Below are 21,250 nucleotides of genomic sequence, written 5' to 3'. Positions count from 1 at the left end.
AAACCAGCGTCCATCCAGGACCATGCCCGACACAGACAACAGCTCGACATGCTCACAAGTCTCTTTCAAACCCGCCGAGAACCCGCCACTTCCCCTGCCCCTGCTGCCAACCACACTGGCACATTCAAAGAATCCGCGAACAAAACTTGAACTAAAAAACTAGATGATATATTTTTATTTACAAGGAAAGTCTTAAGTACAAGAGAAATTAAAGACAGATCTGTAAAACTAAAGCACGAAATCAAATAAGGTACAAGCTATGCCTAGGTATTTGCGTATCAATTTGTTAAGCAGGATTGGATATCCCAGATGTATGCACAGGAAAGTTCTGGAAGAAAGCTTAGACTTAATATTTACAAGCTGTGTCTGGGGTCTGAGGGAGCCATCACCTGCAGGGAAATGTTAACCCTGGGCTCTCCGTTTTAAGAAGGGCTCCGACAAGGACCTCAGGCATTGCAGGAGTGAAACAGGAACTACCCAGTTTTACCTATTTTTAAATCCTTTGTTTAACATTCATTACCTTTGAAAAATACATTTCAAAGGATGTCACTTGGCTATTAAGGCTACTTCTTTTTTTTCTCTTTTTGTATGATGTGAGAAGACTTAACAGGAGATCTACCCTCCTAACAGATTTTAAAGTGTGTGATACTTGTGTGAGGGGAGCTTTGCCTTTCTGGGGATCTGCCTCATCAACTCAGCCACCGTCAGATGATGCTGATCTGCATGGTGACCAACACCCAACACCCTCACTTCTGCTAGCTTCAGAATGTTCCGGCTGCCTCTGGTCCTGCAATATTCTTCATCTTTATACCTGGGCCATTCCTCAGAGCCTCTCCTCTCCTCGGATGTCCTCAGTTAGACCTCAGGGAGGAAGTGAGGTCAGAGGTTGTGACTGTGCATAAATTAAGAGAACAGCAAGGGACACCAGTCACCAAGTAGCCACAGCTTCCATGAGCTTGAAAGCACGCCTGCAGCTGGCAACACTTTCCTCTCTGCCCAAAGGAGCACAGAAAATGAATGACTCTTCCCGAGTTTGCCTGTATTTATTTAGAAGAGACCAGAATTATCTTATCAGACCCATGAGCAATGCTGTTAATTAAAAATTGGATTGCCAGGCACGGTGGTGCACACCTGTAATCCCAGTGGCTCGGGAGGCTGAGGCAGAAGGATCACAAGTTCAAAGCCAGCCTCTGCAACTTAGGGAGGCCCTAAGCGAGACCCTGTGTTAAAATAAAAAATAAAAAGGGTTGGGGATGTGACTCAGTGGTTAAGTGCTCCGGGGTTCAGTCCCCAACACTGCCCTCCCCCAAATTGGTGGGCTGGCCTTAGGGGCTTCTGAGTTGGAACACAAGAATCGAATAATGGAATTAAGGAGGTATCTACCATGTGCCACGAGCCCCGCTCAGATCATCACTGTAAAGCACTTGAGTGAATCCTTACGATAACCATGTAAATTGGTCATTTATTACTCTTATTTTCAGATAAAGTGAAAAATCAAGAAAGTTAGGAATCTGCCTGGCTGCTCAGTGACTAAGTGAATGTGAAGACACAGTCACAGGTCACAATGCAGAACTCTTCCAGTCTCCTCGCCAGGCCGGCGAGATGAAAGCTTCTCTTGTGGCTGAGATGATCTCGGGGGGGCGGGGGGGCACGTCTGCGTGGCTCTTGGAGATGCAGACATTGATGGAAAGGTGGCTGAGAACATATGCTTTGGCTGAGACAGCCCGAGTGTCCATCAGGGCCACACTCTTCATTATTAAGGGTGGGCGGATGCTTCTCTGAAGTTGCTCTCTGCAAAATGTGGCGGCAGGATGCCTCCCTCAGAGGAATACCATCAGGCAGATCGGCAAACCAGGCCACAGGAGCCAAACCTGTTTTGGTAACGCTTAGAAATAAAGGTTGGCTTTCACATTTGTGTTTTTTTTTTTAAAATCCAAAGAATGATAACATTTTGTGAAACATAAAAACTATATGAAATCCAATTTTCTGCGGCCCTGAATGAAGTCTTATTAGAACGCAGCCCACTCCTTCCCTTCCACCTTGTCTCTGGCTGCTATTGTCCTACGAGGGCAGAGGTGTCCCGAGGCCTCTCCCCTTGGCCACACTCTAGTCTGGCTCCACGGAGCTCTCTCTTCTCTCCTTGGACTCAACTTCAGGCTTCTGTCTCTGGTTTTTATCAAGAATCCCACCAGGTCGGTTTAGACAGAATCCTCTGATTTGTTCCCTGAGTTCATCCCTAAAACAACTCAATGGGTTTCTGGCCCTCGGCCCTTTCACCAATTAGCTGGTGTATTAAATACAGGTCTTGATTCCTAGGATCAATAGCATTTCTGACACAAAAAGCCCAATCCATTAAAGAAAAAAAAAAAAGAGCTGATTAAAAGACTTTTCTGCTCTGTGGAGTAATTCCGCAGGGACAGCTTCCTGGATCCAAGCACAACAGCAGGCCCAACTTGGTGTAGACACAGCAACACCCTCTGCAGCCTGGCAAGGCACAGGAGGAGTCTAATCAGGGCAGAGCACAATTGATTATCTAATAACCACCACTGGCTTACTGCAACCTTGAGAAACACATCTTAGACTGGAAAGTGCTTATATTTTCCTTAAACTTCCTCAGATCCTTCCTAGGAAAAATGCTCTGGGTAGGGGTGTGGCTCAGTGGCAGGGTGCATGCCAAGCAAAGCAGGAAGACCCTGTTTTGAACCCAGCACTGCCAACAAAGTGGGGCTGGGGGTGGGGGTGCTCTGACTTGAATTCTTCCAGGAACAGAAAGGATGAGGCGAGGGAGAGAGGCTGAGCTGGAAGTCAACGTACCACCTGGGACTCGTTCGCACCTATCACACTCACAGAAATGGGCAGAACCTGCAAGATGGCCTCACTCCTGGGCAGCACAGGAGCAGCCCCTGCATGGAGCCTGGCAAAGATAAGGGTCACACGGTGTTACACATCAGGGTGACAGCACACACGTGGTCCAGGCAGCACTGCCCACAACAGCCCAGGGAGAAGCAAGCCAGGTGTCCATCAACAGATGACTGGGCACACACGCGCAGTGTGTGTATAGTGGAAATATCACTCAGTGTTGAAGAGAGTGGAAGCCTGTCATATAAACAAACCTCGAGGACACCCTGCTGAGTAAAATGTGCCAGTCACAGAAGGGCAGATACTGCAAGACTCCAGGGACATGAGGGCTCAAATTCTTAGAAGTAGAGTGGTGGGTGTAGGGGATGGAGGGAGGGGAATCAGGGAGCTCAGTGGGTGCAGAATGGAGGTCACGTGATGGACAGGTTCTGGAGACGGGCTCACAGCACTGTGCTCTTGGCCAACACCACTGCCCTGTATGCGTGAAGTGGCAAGATGGCAGAGTTCCTGTGGTCTGGATAACCATGAGGATGGATAACGCATGCTTTCTGAACACCTTCCCAAGCCCCTTACACTGGGCTCCCAGGCGAACAGATACTATTGCATGCGATCCTTCCAGAAGCTACTAGCCGGGCAATGTTACTCCCATTTCACTAAGTGAGGCTCAGTGGGCTGAAGCAACATGGCCCAGTCGCCTGCTACTAAGAGGCTCCCAGCGAGGTCAGCGCCAGCAATCTGACCACAGTGTAATTTCAACTGCTTTGTTATATCACTTGGCTAAAAGGTGGCACTTCCCAGCATCCCGGGTAAAGGTGCAAATCTCACATGCCCAAGCAAATTTGTCTGGGCAGAGGGAAAACACAACTAGTGTTTGTTACTCCCACACGTGAGCTGTTCTTCCTCAGATTATTTGGTCAAGACGGTCATGGGAACCTCCCAACCAGATCCCATCAGCCCACCTCTGCATTTGGCCATGGGGTCTGCTGCGGTGTGCATTTTGGGGTAAACTTTCATGGAAGACACACCTATATCCCCACACATGGCACACGTTACAACTGCAAAGCTACTGAATTTTCACAAATGGATCGCACCCATAGACCAGCACCCAGGTCAGGAAACACAGACAGGACCCCAGCTGTACCCCTTCTAGTAAGTACGCCGTCCCCTCTAATGTCACAGATCCATTCTCCAAAAACAACTTGTTTTTACAATTAAGTGAAATCAGCTCTCAGGTTGGGATCCCAGAGTTGACACACAGTAAAACACTGACACAGGGTCAAAAATGGAATGGCAACCAAGAGCACAGCCTGTGTCTAAACAGAACCTGAACCCCTGGACCAGGGAACGTGGACTTCACAAAGACTTGACCCCTTAAAGAATGGGATTCCTCATAAAAATCAAAAAAAAAAAAAAAAAGAGAGAGAGAGAGAGAGAGAGGAAGAGAGAGAAAAGGGCTTTGAATTTCACCAGTGAAACACCAAGAGTAACCTAGTAAACGGCCATTCACTCTCTCAGACAGTGTTGACAAACTTGATAAAGTTTTATTGGAACACAGCTATGCCCAATCCTGTCCACATTGCCTATGGTTGCTCGTACTCTACGGCAACAGATTTAAATAGCGACTGCTGAGATCTTGTGGCTGCAGAGCCCACAGATTATTATATGTATGGTATTTTCTATGTGGCTCTTTCTAAAAAGTTTGATGCCCATTCTAGAATATAAACTCCATGAGAAGAGGAACTGGGTCAAGTTTGAGCCCCTGGGACTAGACCACTCTGGCATGTGGTAAATGGCCATGGTTGGCTCACAGATTCAAAAAATTTTTTTTTTTTAGTTGTAGATGGATATAATACCTTTATTTTATTTATTTTTATGTGGTTCCAAGGATCAAACCCAGGGTTTCACACATGCTAAACAAGCACTCTCCCACTGAGATATAACCCCAGCACCGGCCCACATATTTTTTATTATTGGTATAAATTTTTTGGTGGGATTGAACCCAGGGTCTGCACATATCCTACCTCTGAGCTACATCCCCAGTCCTGCATTTTTATTTATAGTACATGTGAAAAATAAACACCTCTTTCTTTAAGTCATTGTTAATGGGGTTTCCTTTATTCTACAGTTAAGCCCATTCCTAAGCAATATCATAAACCATAAAAATCAAGTCTGATAAAAACTTGAAAAAAGTCAGCCTAGGAAAAGAGAAGCACCCGCCGTGGCTGGCAGAAAAGGGCCTGAACCTGGAGTCAGGAGAACACAGTTACAGCCCAGGTCTGCCCACTGGGGGCCCAGGTGGGGAACAATCCCCAGACTCAGAACCCCTGAGCTGCAAAGTGCAGATGTCAGTTCAGACTTCGGGTTGGAAAGGCGGCGTCCCCTGGATGGGACAGACAGACTGGAACAGGAAAGCCCTCGGAGCTGGAGTGACACCAGAAGGCATGTAGCAGGCTTGTCGGAAATAAGCAGATAACATGGCTTCGGGAGTTTTGAAAACTATGATTTCAACATAAAATAAGCTTATGAAGCAATGTTCTGAGTGACATGCACCTGCCACGTGGTGACGGTTTGTTTCTGTGGCCCTCTCTTCCCAAGCTAATGAATGGAAACCACGCCCCTCTTGCCACCTGACACATCAGCGCACGTTTCTCCCCCAGCGTCACGTGGTGAAGCCCAGATCAGCTGTCAGGTGAAGGGGGGACGCAGGCTTAGATCTGACAGGTCTGCTGCGGCCATCTGCAGCTTCAGGAGAAGACGGGTGGGAGTCGGGCAAGCTAAGATTCGTGGAGCACACTGGAGGTGATCACAGTAGAGAAGACACCACCTGCACTCGCGTGGTCCAGGCAGCACTGGCATGAGGCTGGCTCTGCCCTGCTGGCTCCGGGCAGGGCTTGGGGCAGGAGACAGCGCCTTCCTCTGCCTGCTCCGTCCTTGGAGGCTCTCTGTCCCACATCTGGACCGTCCCCCTCTGCTGTCTGCACCTCCTTTGAGGGCTGTGCCTTCTCGGTCCCCTCCATGTCGTATTCCTCCCCGGCCCCTCTCCTCACCCTCCCTTCCCATCCAGTTTCAGAGCATCAATCGATATTCACAACGATCAAGATTCCGGAGCCTGACTTCCGCTCGGTTTCTTTCCTGTCCTCTGCCAGGAGACGGCCTTCTGGTCCTGCCCACCAGACACTGCCACCAGCCAGCCACCCGCTGCCCGTATCTGACAGGACTCGTCATCCTCCCCTGGGCAGGGTCTTCCCTCCAGCTCTCCTTCTCCAGCAAGGGGCTGTGTGATCCAGACAGTGAAGGCCACAGCCGAGCTGCCCTGAGCCCAATCACCCAACCAGTGGCGCCCTAAACCACGTCCTCCCTCGGCCTCGGCCTCTGGAATCCATCTTCTGCCCCCACCCTCCGTGCTCCCTGCCTCTGGCCAGTCCACCTCCTGCCTAATCGCGATGTGTCCTGCAGGTCTCTGGGCTGCAGTCTCGTCCTATTCCAATCTGGCTGCTGTTGTCTTTCTAGAGCAAATCAGACCACACCACTTCCCTCTGGAGTAGAGGAACAGCTTCACCAGCCCATGACCTGGGTGGCCCCTGACTACAGGCAACCACTGTCCAGTACAAAGGCCCCTCTACACACGGCTACTGAGCACACAAATCCTACCTGAAGCGAGGGGCCGAAGTGTCGAACGCACACCAGACTTAATAGGAAGACACCCTACTCGTAGTTACACTGATTACGGATGAATGGTATATGCTGTTAGATATGTTTTAAAATTAATTTCAACTGATTTGTTTAAGCCTTTTTGAATATAGCTACCAGAACAGTCAAAATTATGTAGGTGGCTCCTGTCCTATTGGACAGTAATGGCACAGAAAGCCCTTGCCCTCTGGCCCCCCGCCCACCTTTCCATGTCTACCATCTTCACCACTGCCCGTTCCCAACCCCCCAACTCTGCCTTGTCTGCAGGTTCCTGAAGAGGCCACTTGATTTCTGGTATTTGTCCATGAGGTGCTCCTCTCCCTGGAACATTCTGGTAGGTCAGGCCCTCCCGCTCCTGGACCTCGGTTTGGTAATATCTGGGAAGGATTTCCTGAACACAATGTCTGCTGCTCCCACTGCCCAGCAGCCCTCCATGACACCTGTCACATGCCCCTGTGGCCTGTGACTCAGCCTGGAGCATATATTCCCTGCACCTTGCTCATCACTGGATGCCAGGAGGGTGACTAGACCAGGTCCCTGCACCTTGCTCATCACTCGATGCCAGGAGGGTGACTGGACCAGGTCCCCACACCTTGCTCATCACTGGATGCCAGGAGGGTGACTAGACCAGGTCCCTGCACCTTGCTCATCACTGGATGCCAGGAGGGTGACTAGACCAGGTCCCTGCACCTTGCTCATCACTCGATGCCAGGAGGGTGACTAGACCAGGTCCCCGCACCTTGCTCATCACTGGATGCCAGGAGGGTGATGGGGACCAGGTCCCTGCACCTTGCTCATCACTCGATGCCAGGAGGGTGATGGGGACCAGGTCCCTGCACCTTGCTCATCACTGGATGCCAGGAGGGTGATGGGGACCAGGTCCCTGCACCTTGCTCATCACTGGATGCCAGGAGGGTGACTGGACCAGGTCCCCACACCTTGCTCATCACTGGATGCCAGGAGGGTGACTAGACCAGGTCCCCCCACCTTGCTCATCACTGGATGCCAGGAGGGTGACTGGACCAGGTCCCCCCACCTTGCTCATCACTGGATGCCAGGAGGGTGATGGGGACCAGGTCCCCGCACCTTGCTCATCACTGGATGCCAGGAGGGTGACTAGACCAGGTCCCTGCACCTTGCTCATCACCTCGATGCCAGGAGGGTGATGGGGACCAGGTCCCCGCACCTTGCTCATCACTGGATGCCAGGAGGGTGATGGGGACCAGGTCCCTGCACCTTGCTCATCACTGGATGCCAGGAGGGTGACTGGACCAGGTCCCTGCACCTTGTTCATCACTGGATGCCAGGAGGGTGACTAGACCAGGTCCCTGCACCTTGCTCATCACTGGATGCCAGGAGGGTGATGGGGACCAGGTCCCTGCACCTTGCTCATCACTGGATGCCAGGAGGGTGACTGGACCAGGTCCCTGCACCTTGCTCATCACTGGATGCCAGGAGGGTGACTGGACCAGGTCCCTGCACCTTGTTCATCACTGGATGCCAGGAGGGTGACTAGACCAGGTCCCTGCACCTTGCTCATCACTGGATGCCAGGAGGGTGATGGGGACCAGGTCCCTGCACCTTGCTCATCACTGGATGCCAGGAGGGTGACTGGACCAGGTCCCTGCACCTTGCTCATCACTGGATGCCAGGAGGGTGACTAGACCAGGTCCCTGCACCTTGCTCATCACTGGATGCCAGGAGGGTGATGGGGACCAGGTCCCTGCACCTTGCTCATCACTGGATGCCAGGAGGGTGACTGGACCAGGTCCCTGCACCTTGCTCATCACTGGATGCCAGGAGGGTGACTAGACCAGGTCCCTGCACCTTGCTCATCACTGGATGCCAGGAGGGTGATGGGGACCAGGTCCCTGCACCTTGCTCATCACTGGATGCCAGGAGGGTGACTGGACCAGGTCCCCACACCTTGCTCATCACTGGATGCCAGGAGGGTGATGGGGACCAGGTCCCTGCACCTTGCTCATCACTCGATGCCAGGAGGGTGACTAGACCAGGTCCCTGCACCTTGCTCATCACTGGATGCCAGGAGGGTGACTAGACCAGGTCCCTGCACCTTGCTCATCACTGGATTCCAGGAGGGTGACTAGACCAGGTCCCTGCACCTTGCTCATCACTGGATGCCAGGAGGGTGATGGGGACCAGGTCCCTGCACCTTGCTCATCACTGGATGCCAGGAGGGTGGTGATGAGCAAGGTGCAGGGGACCAGGTCCCCACACCTTGCTCATCACTGGATGCCAGAAGGGTGATGGGGACCAGGTCCCCACACCTTGCTCATCACTGGATGCCAGGAGGGTGACTGGACCAGGTCCCTGCACCTTGCTCATCACTGGATGCCAGGAGGGTGACTAGACCAGGTCCCTGCACCTTGCTCATCACTGGATGCCAGGAGGGTGATGGGCACCAGGTCCCTGCACCTTGCTCATCACTAGATGCCAGGAGGGTGATGGGGACCAGGTCCCCACACCTTGCTCATCACTGGATGCCAGGAGGGTGACTAGACCAGGTCCCTGCACCTTGCTCATCACTGGATGCCAGGAGGGTGACTGGACCAGGTCCCTGCACCTTGCTCATCACTGGATGCCAGGAGGGTGATGGGGACCAGGTCCCTGCACCTTGCTCATCACTGGATGCCAGGAGGGTGACTAGACCAGGTCCCTGCACCTTGCTCATCACTGGATGCCAGGAGGGTGACTAGACCAGGTCCCCCCACCTTGCTCATCACTGGATGCCAGGAGGGTGACTAGACCAGGTCCCTGCACCTTGCTCATCACTGGATGCCAGGAGGGTGATGGGGACCAGGTCCCTGCACCTTGCTCATCACTGGATGCCAGGAGGGTGACTGGACCAGGTCCCTGCACCTTGCTCATCACTGGATGCCAGGAGGGTGATGGGGACCAGGTCCCTGCACCTTGCTCATCACTGGATGCCAGGAGGGTGATGGGGACCAGGTCCCTGCACCTTGCTCATCACTGGATGCCAGGAGGGTGATGGGGACCAGGTCCCCACACCTTGCTCATCACTGGATGCCAGGAGGGTGATGGGGACCAGGTCCCCGCACCTTGCTCATCACTGGATGCCAGGAGGGTGACTGGACCAGGTCCCCCCACCTTGCTCATCACTGGATGCCAGGAGGGTGACTGGACCAGGTCCCTGCACCTTGCTCATCACTGGATGCCAGGAGGGTGATGGGGACCAGGTCCCTGCACCTTGCTCATCACTGGATGCCAGGAGGGTGACTGGACCAGGTCCCCACACCTTGCTCATCACTGGATGCCAGGAGGGTGGCTGGACCAGGTCCCTGCACCTTGCTCATCACTGGATGCCAGGAGGGTGATGGGGACCAGGTCCCTGCACCTTGCTCATCACTCGATGCCAGGAGGGTGATGGGGACCAGGTCCCTGCACCTTGCTCATCACTGGATGCCAGGAGGGTGACTAGACCAGGTCCCTGCACCTTGCTCATCACTGGATGCCAGGAGGGTGACTAGACCAGGTCCCTGCACCTTGCTCATCACTGGATGCCAGGAGGGTGATGGGGACCAGGTCCCTGCACCTTGCTCATCACTGGATGCCAGGAGGGTGACTGGACCAGGTCCCTGCACCTTGCTCATCACTGGATGCCAGGAGGGTGATGGGGACCAGGTCCCTGCACCTTGCTCATCACTCGATGCCAGGAGGGTGATGGGGACCAGGTCCCTGCACCTTGCTCATCACTGGATGCCAGGAGGGTGACTAGACCAGGTCCCTGCACCTTGCTCATCACTGGATGCCAGGAGGGTGATGGGGACCAGGTCCCCACACCTTGCTCATCACTGGATGCCAGGAGGGTGATGGGGACCAGGTCCCCGCACCTTGCTCATCACTGGATGCCAGGAGGGTGACTGGACCAGGTCCCCCCACCTTGCTCATCACTGGATGCCAGGAGGGTGACTGGACCAGGTCCCTGCACCTTGCTCATCACTGGATGCCAGGAGGGTGATGGGGACCAGGTCCCTGCACCTTGCTCATCACTCGATGCCAGGAGGGTGATGGGGACCAGGTCCCTGCACCTTGCTCATCACTCGATGCCAGGAGGGTGACTAGACCAGGTCCCTGCACCTTGCTCATCACTGGATGCCAGGAGGGTGATGGGGACCAGGTCCCCGCACCTTGCTCATCACTGGATGCCAGGAGGGTGATGGGGACCAGGTCCCCGCACCTTGCTCATCACTGGATGCCAGGAGGGTGATGGGGACCAGGTCCCCGCACCTTGCTCATCACTGGATGCCAGGAGGGTGATGGGGACCAGGTCCCTGCACCTTGCTCATCACTGGATGCCAGGAGGGTGATGGGGACCAGGTCCCTGCACCTTGCTCATCACTCGATGCCAGGAGGGTGATGGGGACCAGGTCCCTGCACCTTGCTCATCACTGGATGCCAGGAGGGTGATGGGGACCAGGTCCCTGCACCTTGCTCATCACTGGATGCCAGGAGGGTGACTGGACCAGGTCCCTGCACCTTGCTCATCACTGGATGCCAGGAGGGTGACTAGACCAGGTCCCTGCACCTTGCTCATCACTGGATGCCAGGAGGGTGATGGGGACCAGGTCCCTGCACCTTGCTCATCACTGGATGCCAGGAGGGTGACTGGACCAGGTCCCTGCACCTTGCTCATCACTGGATGCCAGGAGGGTGACTAGACCAGGTCCCTGCACCTTGCTCATCACTGGATGCCAGGAGGGTGATGGGGACCAGGTCCCTGCACCTTGCTCATCACTGGATGCCAGGAGGGTGACTGGACCAGGTCCCCACACCTTGCTCATCACTGGATGCCAGGAGGGTGATGGGGACCAGGTCCCTGCACCTTGCTCATCACTCGATGCCAGGAGGGTGACTAGACCAGGTCCCTGCACCTTGCTCATCACTGGATGCCAGGAGGGTGACTAGACCAGGTCCCTGCACCTTGCTCATCACTGGATTCCAGGAGGGTGACTAGACCAGGTCCCTGCACCTTGCTCATCACTGGATGCCAGGAGGGTGATGGGGACCAGGTCCCTGCACCTTGCTCATCACTGGATGCCAGGAGGGTGGTGATGAGCAAGGTGCAGGGGACCAGGTCCCCACACCTTGCTCATCACTGGATGCCAGAAGGGTGATGGGGACCAGGTCCCCACACCTTGCTCATCACTGGATGCCAGGAGGGTGACTGGACCAGGTCCCTGCACCTTGCTCATCACTGGATGCCAGGAGGGTGACTAGACCAGGTCCCTGCACCTTGCTCATCACTGGATGCCAGGAGGGTGATGGGCACCAGGTCCCTGCACCTTGCTCATCACTAGATGCCAGGAGGGTGATGGGGACCAGGTCCCCACACCTTGCTCATCACTGGATGCCAGGAGGGTGACTAGACCAGGTCCCTGCACCTTGCTCATCACTGGATGCCAGGAGGGTGACTGGACCAGGTCCCTGCACCTTGCTCATCACTGGATGCCAGGAGGGTGATGGGGACCAGGTCCCTGCACCTTGCTCATCACTGGATGCCAGGAGGGTGACTAGACCAGGTCCCTGCACCTTGCTCATCACTGGATGCCAGGAGGGTGACTAGACCAGGTCCCCCCACCTTGCTCATCACTGGATGCCAGGAGGGTGACTAGACCAGGTCCCTGCACCTTGCTCATCACTGGATGCCAGGAGGGTGATGGGGACCAGGTCCCTGCACCTTGCTCATCACTGGATGCCAGGAGGGTGACTGGACCAGGTCCCTGCACCTTGCTCATCACTGGATGCCAGGAGGGTGATGGGGACCAGGTCCCTGCACCTTGCTCATCACTGGATGCCAGGAGGGTGATGGGGACCAGGTCCCTGCACCTTGCTCATCACTGGATGCCAGGAGGGTGATGGGGACCAGGTCCCCACACCTTGCTCATCACTGGATGCCAGGAGGGTGATGGGGACCAGGTCCCCGCACCTTGCTCATCACTGGATGCCAGGAGGGTGACTGGACCAGGTCCCCCCACCTTGCTCATCACTGGATGCCAGGAGGGTGACTGGACCAGGTCCCTGCACCTTGCTCATCACTGGATGCCAGGAGGGTGATGGGGACCAGGTCCCTGCACCTTGCTCATCACTGGATGCCAGGAGGGTGACTGGACCAGGTCCCCACACCTTGCTCATCACTGGATGCCAGGAGGGTGGCTGGACCAGGTCCCTGCACCTTGCTCATCACTGGATGCCAGGAGGGTGATGGGGACCAGGTCCCTGCACCTTGCTCATCACTCGATGCCAGGAGGGTGATGGGGACCAGGTCCCTGCACCTTGCTCATCACTGGATGCCAGGAGGGTGACTAGACCAGGTCCCTGCACCTTGCTCATCACTGGATGCCAGGAGGGTGACTAGACCAGGTCCCTGCACCTTGCTCATCACTGGATGCCAGGAGGGTGATGGGGACCAGGTCCCTGCACCTTGCTCATCACTGGATGCCAGGAGGGTGACTGGACCAGGTCCCTGCACCTTGCTCATCACTGGATGCCAGGAGGGTGATGGGGACCAGGTCCCTGCACCTTGCTCATCACTCGATGCCAGGAGGGTGATGGGGACCAGGTCCCTGCACCTTGCTCATCACTGGATGCCAGGAGGGTGACTAGACCAGGTCCCTGCACCTTGCTCATCACTGGATGCCAGGAGGGTGATGGGGACCAGGTCCCCACACCTTGCTCATCACTGGATGCCAGGAGGGTGATGGGGACCAGGTCCCCGCACCTTGCTCATCACTGGATGCCAGGAGGGTGACTGGACCAGGTCCCCCCACCTTGCTCATCACTGGATGCCAGGAGGGTGACTGGACCAGGTCCCTGCACCTTGCTCATCACTGGATGCCAGGAGGGTGATGGGGACCAGGTCCCTGCACCTTGCTCATCACTCGATGCCAGGAGGGTGATGGGGACCAGGTCCCTGCACCTTGCTCATCACTCGATGCCAGGAGGGTGACTAGACCAGGTCCCTGCACCTTGCTCATCACTGGATGCCAGGAGGGTGATGGGGACCAGGTCCCCGCACCTTGCTCATCACTGGATGCCAGGAGGGTGATGGGGACCAGGTCCCCGCACCTTGCTCATCACTGGATGCCAGGAGGGTGATGGGGACCAGGTCCCCGCACCTTGCTCATCACTGGATGCCAGGAGGGTGATGGGGACCAGGTCCCTGCACCTTGCTCATCACTGGATGCCAGGAGGGTGATGGGGACCAGGTCCTTGGTGCATGGGAAAGAATCACCAGAAGCAGAGCCAGGGACCTTACAGCCTGCAAAGGAAGTGACTGACAGAAAGTGGACTAGGACACAGCCTCCAGTAAGTGCCGTCACACAAGGCAGGTAAAAACAGCAGGAAACTGTACTCTAAATGTTGGACTCAGAACAGTGAGATTTGTTTTTCCAAAGGACATTCTGATTTATTTAGCAACTTAAAAATGGTTGGACCTACAGGTTGGGCAATGCCAGGCATTTGGACTTGAACTACAGAAATCTTGCAATAATATATTCACCGTGGCTTCATTTTTATAGCTTCAAAAAAAAAAAAAAAATGAAGGAAAGAAAAAGGAAAAAAAAAAAAAAGCAAAGTTGTGAATCCCTGACACTGGAAGTTGCAAATTATATGCGCAGCTGCGAAAAAGAAGGAAGAGGGCTGGCTATGCTGAGAAGGAAATCTCCCCTGCCAGTGAGGGGAGCGCAGGGCACTGTCGATTGTTTCCTCACATCTGTGCATTGCAAAGATAAGGATGTTCCCAGGCGGGAGGGACAGCTCACCTCGTGTCCTCCTTGAACTCGCCGACCATGTGCACGGGTTACTTTCATCATGCATTTGAAATTATATTTTGGTGATATACACGCTTGCGTGTGCACCCACCCACCCACACACATACACACACACACACACACACACACACACACACACACACACACACACACAGACATATGTATGCATTCAAATATTACCACAAAATGGACAGACAGTAAAATAGCAACGTTAACTGGCGTCTCCTACCGTGATCTTTTTGTGATCAGGAAACTCGAGGCCAAAGTAGTCGCCCTCCACGAGGTTGAGGTGGCTGCACACGGCGTCCAGCAACACCTTCCCTGGAGCTCTTTGCTGGGAACAGAAACAACAGGCGTTAACCCTCGAGTCGGGCAGCAGCCAAATCCCACCAGGGCTCCTCCATGAAGGAGCCCTCTCAGTTCCCAGATCTGCAGGTCTGTGCAGCCAGCCACCATCCACCGCCACGCCACCCTGAGTGCCAGGCCCAGCCACACCTCTGTGGCCTGCTCCCGCCATCCCCAAACTTAAAGGTGAATCTCTGCCACCTTCTCTCCACCCCAATCCCGGGCACCCCTCTCTCCCTTTTCCAATAGTAGACTGATTTTAGAGCAGGTTTTTGGGGTTTTTTTGGTGCTGGGCATTGAGCCCAGGGCCTTGTGCATTCGAGGCAAGCACTCTACCAGCTGAGCGATATCCTCAGCCCTTAGAGCAGTTTTATAGAAAATAGAGTCCCCTTCCATGCCACCCACAGTGTCCCTGTTGCTAATGTCTCACAGCAGTGTGGCACATCTGTTCTAACTACTGAGCCAATATTGAGACATTACTGTCACCCAAAGTCTGTATCTCTTCCTGCGGTTCACTCTTTGTGCTGTGAAGTTCTACGGGCGTCAACCAACGTATAGACAAGTCTCCACCATTATGGGGTCGCACAGAACAGGTCCACTGAAGGAAACCAGCTTCCCCTAAAGATCCTCTGTGCTCTCGCTATTCATCCCCCCACATTCCAGGCAACCACGGATCTTCCTCCTGGCTCTACAGTTACCTTCATGTAGTCATGTAGTTGGGATGGTACAACACAAAGGCTTTTCATCCTGGTTTTGTTTACCTAGTAACACTCATTTAATGTCCCCCTGTGTCTCTAGGTGGCTTGATGGCTCATTCCTTTTTATTGCTGAATAATATTCCGTGGCCTGAATGTTCCAGTTTGTCTCTACATTCACCTACTTAAGAGCACCTTTGGTTGCGTCCATGTTTTGGTAATTATGAATAAAGCTGCTATAAATACTTGTGGGCAGGTTTTACGTGAACATAAATTTCAAGTCATGTCCAAGACTTTTTTGGTAACAGTTGAAATCACACCCCTGAGCCTCTCTTCTCCACAGCATTTATGCTTTCTGGCTTTGTTTTGTGTGTAAACTAGATTGTACTCACGCTGGAGGGAAATGCCATATTTTAATCATCCTGGGATCCACAATGCCCAAAGACCGACAGGTTTGGTTGAAATCAGTGAGTGCACAAATGAATGAAAGTTACCTCTTCCCAACTGAGTCTGTGTCCTCAATGAATCTGGGGCTACTTTATGCACCTCTATATTCCCGAGGCCGAGCAGAGTACTGGCACTCCACCAGTGCCTGCTACTCATGCAGATCAATGTCAATTCTACTCACGGGAATAAGGAGCATTAAATATAGGAACCCAATTTCTACCTTAAAGAGCTTAGAATCCTAAGAAAAAGGAAGAAAAATGTTTCAGAGCCATTGCTGTCCACAGTTCCTGGTTTCATACTTTCTCTGAGAAGAGCAGAGCCTTTTAGGAGCCATTTAGCAACCTGGGAGACTGGCAGGCAGCAAGTGTGGAGGATGGCGCGGCCAGAGAGGCCAATTCAATAAAAACGCTTTTGCCATCAATACCATGCACGACTTATTTTATTTTTAAGCAGATGCCACTTCGTGCTCCCACCCACTGAAACCTGGAAGGTTCTCACAGCTGCCTGAGGGTGGGTAGTCTCCACTCAGGCTGTAGAGCTCGACGGTAGAGCAGTTTCACATGTGCAGGTGGCAGGAATAACACGTGGGTGCTTTGACCCCCATTCTTCCCTGGCAAACTCTCTCCCAGCCCAGGCTCACTTATCCAGGGAATGAACACAGAGCAGCATGGACTACTGGTCGCCGATCTCATTTCCCACCACTTTGGCGTACCATCCGTCCTGTCGCAGACATGCTATGTTCAGGCATTTCCCAGTCAGGCTGACACAGCGGGAAAGCTGGCCCACACTAGTTCCTGGTCCTGGGTTCAAGTTCTCACACCAGCCTCCGAAGACCTACATGACTGACTTACGCACAGCTATTTATTCTAGGACCTCCTTTCATCCCAGCAACCCCAGTAAAATCTGTAGATGTGAATAAGAACATTATAAAAATAGGCCCCCAAATAAAAAAATGATAGAAGAACTCCTCTACTATACAAGATTATTTTTCCCCTTCCACGCTCTTCCTCACAATTCTCGACATTGTCTATTTGTTAACAAAAATGAGGCCCCAATACCTATCTGCCCAGCTGGCAGGCACTCGCGTTTCCCAGAGAATTCCTGGAACTAAGGGAATTTGATAACTTCATCTCGATTTACAGAGTCCGAGAAATGAGACATTTCACAGCTCAACCCTGGAAATCTAAAGAAGCAGGAAAAAATCAATTCACAATGGATGTCTTTATGCCCAGGGTGTTAGACGGAGCCCTTCACAGGAGACGGAGGAGGAGAGTTACCATCCGAAACTGGGTCCCTTACGGAGTCAGCAGAGATCCGTGAAGGTGTGGCGCAGACCCTGGTCCTCACACAGGCTGTGCCCAGACTGGACCTGCTCATTCCTTTAGCGCTGTGAATGCTACTTCTGTCCTGCCAGAGACAAGCACCACAGTGACGGTTTCCTGCACCAGGAAGGGTTTGAAGCGGATGCTTGGAATCTACCTCATAGATGACAGAACTGGTCTTGATCCTTAAAACTTTTCTTGAGACTTATTATTTTGTATGAATGGTTATAGAAAATGATTTTTTTAAGGTACTGAATTTATTTTTAAACATGGGGATGTTAACTTAGAATTTGAATGGTAGCTTTATGGCCCCTAAATTTTATCTATAAAATAGATGCCTATAAAGCCTTCTATGAGTTGTCCTGCGAATGTCAGCTATATTCAGAGATAAGAAAACCCAGGACATAGGACCACTAGAAAGCATTTCTAAGGCTTAAATGCATCCAGACTTGACAGTTTTCTAGGTAAATGTCACTGGAATGGACTTGGCATTAATATCTCAAAGTGTACCGAGCTGCTACAACCTAAAATGCCTCTGGATAGCATGATACCATGATGTCATCAGGACCCCGCTTCCCTTTCCTTTCAGGAATTGACACAAAACTATCTGGGTGCATCAACGTACCCAGGCAACATTCGGCTTTGGAGAAGGCATCTCAGAGGAGGGAGGCTTGGAATGGGCTTCCTCCGCGTCCTTTAAGAGGAGCTATTCTTGCCTTTAATGAGTCCCTGAACTTCACTCTGAAAGTTATTCTGTACAAATCACACCAGAGACTGTAGAAATGATGCAGCCGCGACGGAAAACAGTACGGTGGCTTCTCAAAAAATTAAACATGGAATCAATCATCCTATAATTCAGCAATTCTGCTCCTGGGTATAGTATCAAAAGGGCTGCCAGCACTGTACCGAAAGATACTCGTACACCCATATGCAGAGCAGCATTATTCAAAAGAGCCCAAGGATGGAAAAACCCAAATATGCAGTGGTGGATTAATAACTGATGAGCGAGAGGTAGGAGACGCATATTTAGTACCAAGTTCTCCATTATTATCAGGAAGTATTTGTGGCTGGGTGGCTTAAAGAAAAGAGGCATATTTAGCGCACAGTCCTAGAGGCACAGGCACAGGGCACCGAAAAAGCCTGGCTCTGGTGAAGGCCTCGGCAGAAGACATCCAACAGGTGAGAGGAACAGAGGACAAGAGAGCACACTGTGGCGAGGACCCGAGCAGGCTGGGGAGTGGCAGGCTTGCTCTTGCACAGCAACCCTTTGATGAGAACTACCTCAGGGGTTCCACAAAATACCTCGATCCCTTCCAAGGGCACACCCCCAAAGACCTGAGCACCTCTCCCTGGACCCCACCTCTCAAAGTCCCCACCACTTCAACACCACCACGCTGAGGACCGACCTCCAACCAAGGCGCCCTCGGGGGACAAACCACTCCAACACATAGCAACATGCGCACAGTGGCATGTTCCTCAGCCTTAAAAAGTCAGGGAGCTGTGGTGCATGCGACTCATGGATGAACCCTGAAGACACTGCACTAAGTGAACTAAGCCAGCTACAAAGGGTCACTTAAATGCAGTGACTGAGTGTGAGATCCAGAGAGACAGAAAGCAGAATGGGGTTCCCAGGGGCTGCAGGGGGAATGTTAGTGTTTAATGGTGCAGTGGGGGTGGGAGTGCTGGAGACGGACAGTGGTGACGGCTGCCCAGCAGCGTCCACGTATGAATGCCACCGAGCTGCACACTTACAGACGGTCACAATGGTACGTTTGTATGTTCTGTTTGTTTAACCACAATAGAAAATACATAGGGAAAGTGGGAAACAGTAACTGAATGCTGGGGCTCACACCGAGAAACGTTACTACTCACAACGTTAGCCTTCTAAGAATAAGAAAAACAGCCTGATGTCACGGGCCTGTGATCCCAAAGACCTGGAAGGCAGAAGTAGGAGAATCGCAAGTTCAAGGCCAGCCTCAGGAACTTAATAGGCCCTAAGCAAGTTAAGGAGACCCTGTTTCAAAATAAGAAAAATACTGAGATAGAACCTCATTACGGAGGGAGAAAGCGTGCGTCCTGCCTATTTGCTAATATTCCTTGGGATAAAGACCTTCTTCATACGTGTCTGGCAAAAAAGGCATGAAATGAGCATGCTGGGAAGTGACCACAATCACACCTCGGGGCAGGCTTTGCCCTGGACGCCAGTGACGGCATCAAAAGCGACCCATCGACTAGCTCTCTACGGCCTTTAACAAGAAAAAAGGCCTGTAACCGGTTAATAAACTTGGGTGGGGAAGGGGTGGCAGAACACAGAGCAGAGCCCCTGAAGAGCTTCTGCAGGTGCACGTCCTCAGAGTGACTTACTACAGCACAAGCCGGCACCCACAGACCTGCTGGTGCCCAGACTCTCATACGTGAGGAAGTTACACAGGCACCATGTGAAAACCTGTGGATGACAGTGTGGTCTGACGTGACAGAGATCCGACAGCAAATGCATGTTTTCTCACATGTCCCATTTTCTTGAGTGTTTGTACTGGAGGGCGAGGCGGATCCTTAAGGCTCACGTTGCCTCCAAGAAACCAAGTCCACGAGCTCCGCACGCTGCCCGGCCTGATCATAGGATTCCAGGCGCACTTCCTTACCGGAGGTCAACAATATTCGCAGTGTTTTATTTTGGAGAACAAACCAGTCATTAGTGAGACTGTGTAATCAAATGTTTTATCGCTTTATTCTTATTGGCTTTTAATCATGCTCCCAGAAGCATCTGAATTTTAATCTACGATGCAAACGAGGCTGCTGACTCCGAGCTGTGTGTCTGTACAGCTTTCTCTGCTTTGGGCTGGCTTTTTGGGGGTCCTCTAAAGCTGAACTTAGGCGGAGGTTGGCCCTCCTGGGGAAGGCCAGGAACTGCGCTCTGCATACCAAGCGGGGTGCACGGCCAAGGCCAGCTTGCAGCCGGTACGAACCCTGGGTCAGAGTTGCTTTAGTTCTTTGGAACTTTGAGCCATTCCTATGCCTTCAAGTTATTTCTATGGCGTCAAGTTTTATGCAGGAACATATTTTGTTTTCACTTCTAAAAGAATGTGGCCATATTCTCCTGTAGACTGGGGGTTTAGTCTCCCTCCCCTTGCCACACTGCCTCAAAGAGCTAAATAAATAATACCCCCTTGATAAAGCTGAAGCTCTGCCTTTCAGAAATTACCCCATAGACAGAAAACTACACCGACCACATCTGTCCACGTTTACAAAATGTGCCTGTGCTGAGGTTCGGGAGGGCCATCTCTACTTGTGCTTTTTTCTGTTTGGGGACCCACGTCACCATGACAACCACTCATCCAGCAGAAGGGAACGGCTTCTTGCAAATGCCTTGCCCTCTTTTCCTACTCACACATTTAGAAGGCAGATCTATAGTCCACTGACCCTCAACCCGACTGATCTTAGGGCATTACTATGTCATAGATTTCTTACTGCTTGTGACAGTTTGAGTCTGGAATGTCCCCGGGGTTCCCGTGTTGAAGGCTTGGTCCCTAGCTGAGGACACTCTTGGCAGGTGGTGGAGAGTAGTATAGCTGGGGCCTAGTCGGAGAAAGCAAGTCCCTGGGGGTGTGCCTGAAGGGGACATCTTGCCTCCACAACCCCCTTCTTCTTCCTGGCTACATGGGCCCTGGCACATGGGCCCTTGGCAGGCCGCGATGCTGGTGTCCCTGTGGTCTCTCGCTCTGGTTTCCATCCCGGGCTAACACAAGCCTGAACCTCAACAGGAGCAGACGTGAAGAGCGGACACTGTGTCCCTCCCAAGACATGCGTACATCGTCGCCCCAGGAGCTGCGGCGGAGGCCTCATTTGGAAAGATGGTCTTTACAGGGGTCGTGGGACTAAGGACCCCAGGAGGTGAGCCCTCAACCAACGTGAGTCGTGTCCTTCTAGGATGATCAAGGGCACACCGGGAGGACGTCATGTGACCCAGGAGACAAGGACAGTGTGACATAGCTGCAAGCCAAGGAACACCGAGGACCAACAGCCCTCCCAGAAGCTGGAGAGACCAGGAGTTCCACCAGGAGCCTCAGGGGAACGCGGCTGG

At 52.9% G+C, this 21,250-nt stretch overlaps 1 protein-coding gene across 7 annotated transcripts in view; it reads right to left on the bottom strand.

Annotated features, from left to right (window-relative positions):
- The window catches only part of Farp1 (FERM, ARH/RhoGEF and pleckstrin domain protein 1), a 263,579-nt gene that overhangs the window by 87,972 nt on the left and 154,357 nt on the right, over window positions 1-21,250 (bottom strand). For all 7 annotated transcript variants that reach the window (XM_078016237.1, XM_078016241.1, XM_021729859.3 and 4 more), the window contains exon 3: window positions 14,590-14,694. In XM_078016237.1, the coding sequence (XP_077872363.1) occupies window positions 14,590-14,694 (105 nt within the window). The remainder of the gene's footprint in view (window positions 1-14,589; window positions 14,695-21,250) is intronic.

Source organism: Ictidomys tridecemlineatus, chromosome 6 (assembly GCF_052094955.1).
Source record: "Ictidomys tridecemlineatus isolate mIctTri1 chromosome 6, mIctTri1.hap1, whole genome shotgun sequence".
NCBI classification, from domain to species: Eukaryota; Metazoa; Chordata; class Mammalia; order Rodentia; family Sciuridae; genus Ictidomys; species Ictidomys tridecemlineatus.
The sequence above is the reverse complement of the archived record's forward strand: the minus strand, read 5'-3'. Positions and strand labels throughout refer to the sequence as shown.